Source organism: Gobio gobio (genome assembly GCF_949357685.1).
Source record: "Gobio gobio genome assembly, chromosome: 1".
Taxonomy (NCBI): Eukaryota; Metazoa; Chordata; class Actinopteri; order Cypriniformes; family Gobionidae; genus Gobio; species Gobio gobio.
In genome coordinates, this window is record NC_137097.1 from 70,774,845 (window position 1) to 70,783,965 (window position 9,121).

At 37.1% G+C, this 9,121-nt stretch overlaps 1 protein-coding gene and 1 long non-coding RNA gene across 2 annotated transcripts in view; one reads left to right on the plus strand and one right to left on the minus strand.

The window, feature by feature from the left end:
• LOC307124440 (CD276 antigen homolog) overlaps positions 1 to 7,439 on the plus strand; it is a 28,619-nt gene extending 21,180 nt beyond the window's left edge. Inside the window, exon 9 of the mRNA XM_079813637.1 lies at positions 7,264 to 7,439. Within this exon, the coding sequence (XP_079669763.1) occupies positions 7,264 to 7,391 (128 nt within the window). The 3' untranslated portion in view covers positions 7,392 to 7,439. The remainder of the gene's footprint in view (positions 1 to 7,263) is intronic.
• Positions 241 to 3,562, minus strand: LOC307135954. The gene is made up of 4 exons (XR_013817728.1): positions 2,958 to 3,562; positions 2,152 to 2,318; positions 1,439 to 1,609; positions 241 to 782 (listed from the first exon to the last, which is right to left on the minus strand). It is a non-coding gene; the product is annotated as an uncharacterized lncRNA (long non-coding RNA).
• Positions 7,440 to 9,121: the final 1,682 nt, after the last annotated feature.

The following is a 9,121-nucleotide window of genomic DNA, read 5'->3' on the forward strand; positions in this document are numbered from 1 at the left end:
GTAACTTACTGGCAACACTGTTGCCAGTAAGTTACTGTATTTGAGATTTACAGTACAATAACCGCATTTCAGTTTACAGTAACTACATGTTACTGTAATTTTGTAATACAGTACCGTTACTGTAAACCTTGGTTAACAGTGCATTAATCCTAATCCTATTCAATCATTAATACTTACTGAATTACATTAATTCTTATACATTAATCTATCCTACAGAAGTAATCCAAACAGACAATTATTATGAAATATACAATTCTTTATTTAAAACATTTTAAGTGCTTTAACTTAAACATGTAAATGTGTGGAAAAAGTTCACTTTAAAACATCCTCGAATCAAATCTTTTCAGAAAATCATGTATAAAAAGTAATCAGAGTGCATTCAATATCACTTATTTTACATTTAATTTACATTTATGCATTTGGCAGACGACTTGCATTGCATTCAAGATACACATTTTACATTTTGTCAGTTCTTGCTTTCCCTGGGAATTGAACCCATGACCTTGCTAGTGCCACACACTGTTTGAGCTACAATTTTAAAAACTCTGCAGAAAATAGTTGGTAGAATACTGTAAATAGTTGGTTGAAGAATACAGTCACTTTGGTGCAAAATACACATATACATGAATAAAATATAAACAAAGAGCAAATTAATTCTGAAACAAGTTATTACAACACAACACAAACACAAGTTTCATGTCTGTACCGATCTGTGCCATCTTCCACATTGGATGATTTCAAACAGGAACCAGGATTCTGCTCCATTATGGCAAGAAGTCCCTCTAGATAAGAATGATATGAAGTTAGTCATACAATTTGAGTATACACAAACTTTTTACACTGTTGGAATTTAATAAAGAATAATAATCCCATTACAATTCATCATAATGGTAAAATACTATTTTATAGACAGTTAACACTTTGAGGTACACCTAGCTCAAAGTATGCTGTCTAGTCTAATCCAGTCCTACAATGCCTTCATGAAGATGTGAAATGAAATGTTCAGTTTTTGTTTTATCTGGTGATTCAATGTTATGAATATTTTGAAGAATGTACTTTGTAGTTATGCTGAACCTGATTGCATATTAGAGAGGTGTCTCTGTTATTTAGCTTAACAAAATTGATATTGAGTAAAAAACTAAAGAAAACTGTCAGTACATAATAGTAGCAGCAGCACAAACTACATGCTCCAAAAAAGTAATATTACTGAATCACCTCAACATGATTTCACAAACTATTTAATCAAAAACAACAATGTAACCTTTTATTGCAGGATGGATTACATGTATACTGCATTAGCTTTAGTTAGGTATCCTCAAACTTAATGCTGCATTCACACGGGGCACCGGCGTTAAATCTTCTCATTTACTCTGAATGGGTGACGTCATGCGTTGCTGAACTGAATTGTCGGTTCCATCCCGCGCGTCGCTTTACTCACGTTGCAAGCGGCAGAAGTTGAAAGGTGTGTTCGACATCAGCTGTGGCCGGATGCAACCAATCGGCGAGAGTAGCCGCGTGCAGGCGAGGAGGAGCTGCAAACGGAGACGTGAAGTCTGACACTTTCTGCTTCCCGCAGTGAAGCTCTCGCTGTGTTTGCACACTTTATCAGCTGAAGTGAAATAAATGCAATATTTGTCAATACAGATGTTTCAGAGACATTTTTTGTCATGTAATACTTTATGCACTGCTTAATACAGCGTGTGTTTACAGTTAACATACAAGCCTAAACTATCAATGAAGTGGGGGTCTACATTTTTCATCTGTTTTATTTTGATAAACATGACAATATAATGTCGCAACTACATGAAAAGAGGTTTAACTGTTATAAAAAACAGATTTGTGCGCATTAGAGGAACTGAAGGTTTTAGAATAAACACGAAACACATGTGATCGCTGTCATGCGGAGAATCTGGCCAATCGTGGAACAGCTGTCATCATCAAAGTCTGTGCAGTCGCTCTGGAGAAACTGCACCGGCTGTATTAGCCGACTGCTCTCGAATTGCTCTCGAGGTGCTTTGATGCCATACGTCACTGTCACGTGGCGTCGGCACTGTCTCAAGTCAGACAACATTTCTAACCGGCATGACGCCCTGTGTGAATGCAGCGTAAGTGTCTGTGTACATTACATATCCTATTAAAAAAGTGTCTCACCTAGTCCAAGTTTTTCCATTCAAACTCCATTAGGTGGCGAAGGAAGGATGACACTCTGTTGTTGATTACAGTTGTCTTCCAGTTCACAACTTCCCCGGTCTTCCGACTCACTCCGGTTTTGGTGGTGCATCTTGTTCCCTCCTCTGGGGTTTTCCTCACGAAAAAAACTTAAAGCAAGAGAAAATTAAGAGAATAAAGATATTTTAAATTTCATCACCCTTAGTGCCTTTGCTTTAAATGTTTTTGGAAACACTTTAGAATAATGGTCCGTCATTAAACAGATAGTTCACAACAAAAAAAAAGAAGTAAATTCTGTCATTTACTCGCCCTGTTGTTCTAAACCTTTTAAAGAATGTTTGTAACCAGACAATTTTGAGGCACCATTCACTTCCATAGTAGGAAAAAATTACTATAGAAGTGAATGGTGCCTCAATCTGTTAGGTTACAAACATTCTTCATCTTCTTTTGTGTTCAGAAATGTATTCAGGTTTGCACTTGAGCAACATTATTCTAAAGTTTTGCCATGTTTTATTTTCATAAATTATATTTCATCTGCCAAAATCATCCAAAAATTGTCCAGGACTGCTTAAATTCCAGAAAATAAAATTAGAATCTGTCAGTCCTGGATTATTTTAGTATAATATAATTTATGAAAAAAAAAACATGGTACTTGGCTAGTTACAGCTAAAAAGGGGTGGAAAAACTAAATAATTTTGTGATTCTGTTAAACAGACCCGACTAAAACATACAAGAAAAACTTTGAATTATCAGTAATATGTGGAGAAACAAAGAGTAACGTTACTTACCGAGTTCCAGTGTCGCACAGCACAGGCAGGCTCCTGGTATTCTTATCTAAAATGTAAAATAAATAATGTCAATCCAAATGTAAACTTTGCTTGTTAACGACATTATTTTTGCAACTAGTGGCCAACGCTAATTTACTAACTAACGTCGTCCTAATGTACGCTTAATATGCTCGATAAACAAAATCTTCATTGTATTTATAAAGTTAATTCTATAAACTCACTAACGTTAAGTCTTTTTAAAAAATAAAACGTTAGGTTTATGTTACCTCAGTTTTAGTACCAAAGCTGAAGCAAATGATAACCTAATGTTATGTAAAGTATGTTGTCCGCGCCGTGAGCTCTCTCCTCGGGCAAAACTTACAACGCTGGCTGCACTGGTTCCTAATCTAATTCAATAAACTCACTAACGTTAAGTCTTTTTAAAAATAAAACGTTAGGTTTATGTTACCTCAGTTTTAGTACCAAAGCTGAAGCAAATGATAACCTAACGTTATGTAAAGTATGTTGTCCGGACTGTGAGCTCTCTCCTCGGGCAGTAACGTTACACACGACGCTGGCTGCACTGTTTCCTAATCTAATTCAATAAACTCATTTTTTTTTTAAATAAAACGTTAGGTCTGCCTCAGTTGTTAGCAGCAAAGTTTAAGAAAATGATAACCTAACGTTATGTAAAGTATGTTGTCCGGACAGTGAGCTCTCTCCTCGGGCAAAACTTACAACGCTGCACCGGTTCCTAATCTAATTCAATAAATTCATAAAACGTTAGGTTTACCTCAGTTTTTAGCACCAATGCTGACAAGCTAAAATTGGGGTGCAGACAACCGCGGCTAGTACAAATCACACTTACCTTGCTTGTTTGCCGTTCTCACGGGGGATGAAAAATCTTCGCAGGGTGTCCGGACACAGCTCATATGTTCTCTGGAACCGTGAGCTCTCTCCTCGGGTAAAACTTTCAACGCTGCACTAATGGTTCCTAATATAAATCTAAAGCAAATCCTGTCGATCCCAATTGTGCCAAATAGGCCGTTGTGGTAAATACAGCATTATACTTTATTTTTTTAAAATACAGGAAATCACTGTATTTGGTCTTTGACGTCATAGAAAATACCCATGATGCAACAGGAATTACAGTTATTTACTGTAAAGAGAATTTACAGTATTATACTGGGTGATATATAGTAAATAACTGTACAAATTACAGAAATGTCTAACAGTGTGCTTGGCATTTCCCCGTAGCCCTTTCCAGCCTTGTGGAGGTGTAAAATTTTGTCTCTAGTGTCTTTGGACAGCTCTTTGGTCTTGGTCATGTTAGTAGTTGGATTCTTACTGATTGTATAGGGTGGACAGGTGTCCAACAGGCTCAAACAGGTGCATCTAATTTAGGATAATAAATGGAGTGGAGGTGGACATTTTAAAGGCAGACTAACAGGTCTTTGAGGGTCAGAATTCTAGCTGATAGACAGGTGTTCAAATACTTATTTGCAGCTGTATCATACAAATAAATAGTTAAAAAATCATATATTGTGATTTCTGGATTTTTTTTTTTAGATTATGTCTCTCACAGTGGACATGCACCTACGATGACAATTTCAGACCCCTCCAAGATTTCTAAGTGGGAGAACTTGCAAAATAGCAGGGTGTTCAAATACATTTTCCTCACTGTATATTAGGGATGCAACAATACAGTTAGTCCACGGTTCAATACATACCTCGTTTTTAACCACGGTTTTCGGTTCGGTTCGGTTCTGATGGCTTGTCACATACATTTTTTGTTATTCTATTCTTAGGCGACAGGAACAGCAAGGGGTTAAGGAGAAAAAAATACTATTTTTATTGCAATACTCTTTCTTTATTTTACTTAAAAGAATTGAAAAACCTACCTTAAACTTAAAACTTTACTTTAAAAAAACCTTGTATTCCTAGTGTATTGTATAATATATATATATATATATATATATACACTCTAAAAAAAAAGGCTCGTAATTATAGGGGAACCTTTTTTAGTGCTATATAGCACCAATTTTGGTGCTTCAGTGGTTCTTCAGCGGTTCTTCAGAGGTGCTATATAGCACCTTAGTCAAAGAACCGGTGAAGAACCTCTGAAGAACCGCTGAAGAACCTCTGAAGAACCGCTGAAGAACCACTGAAGCACCAAAATTGGTGCTATATAGCACTAAAAAAGGTTCCCCTATGATTACGAGCCAAGAACCATTTTTGGTGCAATATAGAACCTTTTTTTTTTTTTTGAGTGTATATAAGGATTTACACTGGCAGCTCAGAGCTGTACAGCAGCATTAAAGTATGAAATTGAATGAATGAATGTAAAAATAAAACACTACATAGACTTCACTATAAAACATTGATTCTTAGCTACTGTATTAGTTTTTCAGTCAAGAGCATTGAGTGATTTTCTCTTTGTCTTTTGTTAACATTAAAGGGATAGTTCATTCAAAAATTAAAATTCTGTCATAGAGAAATGAATACAGGTTTGAAACAATGTTAGAGTGAGTAAATAATGACATAATTTTAGAGGTGAACTGTCCCTTTAAGGATCGCGTGTTCACTACTGCGCTGTTGTCTAATATACTGCATCTAATATACAGACACACGCGATTTTTCTTTCACTTTAGACATAGACTGTGTTTATGTTAACCTTGTGTGTATTTGACAGTATTAGCGCAGTAAAACGATTATTTAGTCCTGTAATCACGTTTGACAGGCGTTTAGTGCGCGCGCTCCGAAAAGCGCATGTTAAAACCACGCACGCGAATGAAACCGGCAAGGCTTTAACACGCATGCAAATAATGAACTTTCCTGATTGTGAATAACTATAGTGTTCCGTGAGTATAACTCTACCACTAACGTGTGATGTGAATGTATGTCGCGTTGTTCAGTATATTGGGATCTAGGCAAATGATAGAATTTGTAGAAAAATACTTAATTAAATGCAAAACCGAAAAACCGCAATTCACAGGCGCGTATTGAACGTAAGTGAAGGCCGTACCGAACGGTTCAATATTATATTGAGAATTGTGGCATCCCTACTGTGTATAATAGGTGATTTTACCTACTAATATATATATATATATATATATCAGAGTTTCCGCTAGAAAAAAATGGTGCCGGTCAAAGTGACCGGCAGAGGTTTCGTTTTCCGGACATTTTGATGATATGCCGGTCAAATATCGCCTCTTAATTATTCAAGTTGAGGAAAACTGAAAGCAGTTTATGTAACTTAAAAAAATGACATAATCAGGCCGTATATGCAACATGTTTATTAGCCTAACTTTCAAATAGACGGGGAAAAAAACATGAACGTCCGATTGGCGTCAATCAACCAATTTTTTTTACTATGGTTTCACATTTCATAGTTTAACAAACCAACCCCCCTTCCCCACATAAAATATCCGAATATAGCATTGTTTTTACTCAAGCAAATTTAATTATAAACTCAGTATGTCTCATTTAGTTGGTAACATTTAAATTGGCCACCGTGTAAATGACTCCTTGTCAAATGAACTTGAACAAACAAATGACTAGGCCTATAACATTGTCTCGCGTCATTTTTGGCTACTTTTTACGCTTTTTTGCAGTGCTGAATTGTGCAGCTGCCGACTTAAAATCAAAAGTTCCCAGTGTCTCTCCACAACTTGCAATGCGCATAAGCCGCGTAACCTTGTTCTCCGCAAGGCGATCGCTGCTTCGTCTTGATCCGATTCTGCTGTGAGAACCCCTTCTCTGCAGGAACACTCGAGACAGGGATTACACAGGCTATCTTGGCGAGCTTGGTCCACTCTGGATACATTTCGCTGAAATCACATATGAGGACTTCGCAGGCTGTGGAGACATGCAATCCTCCATAGCCACGGAGCGCTGTCATGACAGCGAGGGCATCACGTCGCAGGCTTACGGTATCGATAAGAGGAGCGGTGTCCGCAGAAGGCTTGTAAAATGGCAAACAATCCTTCTGATCGCTGGTTCTGCATATTCTTGGAGAGCTATTTGTCAGATTTTAATCTGAAATTTTAATCTGACAATTTGACCGAAAAGATTTAATTTTTTCGGACATTTAATTTTTTTCCCGGCCAATGTCCGGTAATTACCGGACAACGGAAACCCTGATATATATATATATATATATATATATATATATATATATATATATATATATATATATATATATATATATATATATATATATTATTATTATTTTTATTTATTTTTATTTTTTATTCTACAATTACCAAAAATGATAATCAAATACATAAAAAACTATTTTACAACTCTGTTAATGTTTGAATTTTAGTTGGCTTAAGGTTACCCAGTCAAGAACAGTCAAGAAAGGCTTCCTTATGCAAAACTACAGGTAAACAATCTCTGATCATGTTCTCTCAATACACCATTTTACATTGTCACAAATATACAGTAGTTTAATATAGACCGTGTGTTACTGAGTGTTGATAAAGAACAAAAACATAATGGAAGAAAAATATAATCCAGAATTAAAAATTAAGTATGATTCTTGACCCTCTACTTACTACTAAAAAGGGGGGGGGGGCACTTTTAGTCAATCTCATGTCAATGTTGAGTGCCTATAGAGTAGTATAAACAGAGGAAAAAAAAAACAGAGCGGCTGGAGGCGTATCGTGTGGGTGGAGCTAAAGAATCACGAGGGCTCGCAGCTATTGCGTTGAGAGCATCTGAAATCTCTGACATCCTAAAACGTGGATAAAACGTTATCCTAAATAAACCATGGAGATCAATCAGATTTAGCCATACATATATGATCCAGAATCAGATCTAGAGGCTGAAATCGAACAGGAGAAGCAGCAACGACGACTACAGCAGGACGTCTCAATGGTATGTACTGTAACTGTAACTTTTGAACATTTTATGAGCTCTTCGTGAGTTCTCAGCTGGTAAAAATAAAACCATATGTACACGCATAAAATGATGCCGTTTAATCCAGCACACAGCATTGTTTTGAATGTTCGTTAAGCAGCTCCGTTGCAAAATATACGTCATAAAAGCCGACCAATCAGGTTGTGACCGTATCCCTATGCCTTTGGTTCGGTAACTTTAGGTTCGCTGTTAAAAATGCCAGTGTGAACGCTAAGCGGACCAGGACTATATGTTTTGCTTTGTTTTTTGGTCCGGACCAAATAAACCAAACGAACCGAACTACAAGTGTGAACGCACCCTTATATACTTGCTTAGCGGCTTGTCATGCGCAAATTTGTTTTATGGACTATTGTATGCGATTTAATGTTAGCACGGACGGAACGGAACGGTTTTGCACGTCAGACTAGTGCGTGTTTACATAGCAAAACAATGGAATAGCGCATTTGAAGCAGTTTTACTCACCGCCTGCTTCCAATGCACGACCATGAACCTTAAATCGCTGGAACCGCTACATCTTTTCGCATTAGACGAGCTACAAATTCGGAGTTGAACTGGTCCTTGTTTAAAAACCATCGTCTGCGAAATACACACAAAAAACACTTGCACAATTCTGTTGCTGCTCCAGAAAAACAAACTGCATCCACTGTCCCATTAACGCTGGGTTCTTTGAGAAGCTGTACAGGGTTGTCTTGCCCTGACAACCAAAAACACACATCTTTGGTGACATTGTTGATTTCGTGAAGTCCTGTGACTGCAGCACAGCCGGCTTCCCTAAAGCCAAGCACAGCGTGTTAAGCCTTGTTTATACTTTAGCCTGGCTCCGCAGCGCGAGCCTCCACTGACTGCGCGCACTCCTTCGCAAATGGACGAGGCGTTTATACTTGACGCGCTCCCTGTTTACTATTCTTTGAAACGACAGAGGGCGACTCTGAGTAATTGTTTTATAAACCATCAGGAAACAGCTGTGAGAAGAAGTAAAAGAATGTACACAGGTGACGATATTTATTAAACCTTGATGTTACTTGTGACATGAGCACAAAATGTATGTAGCCTACACATGTTACTTACACAACTAAATTAACAATATCTTAAGAGTTTCTAATTTTACTACACTTTCATGAACTTTTCTTTATTAAACGGGCTTATGTTTGCTTTTGTAGGCTCATTTTGTAAATATAAGCATCTAATTTGTAGGTGCAAAACGGGGTGCTGGTGTTATGAGACGTCATGCTCGGCTAGATTCGGCTAGAATTTGTGCATCT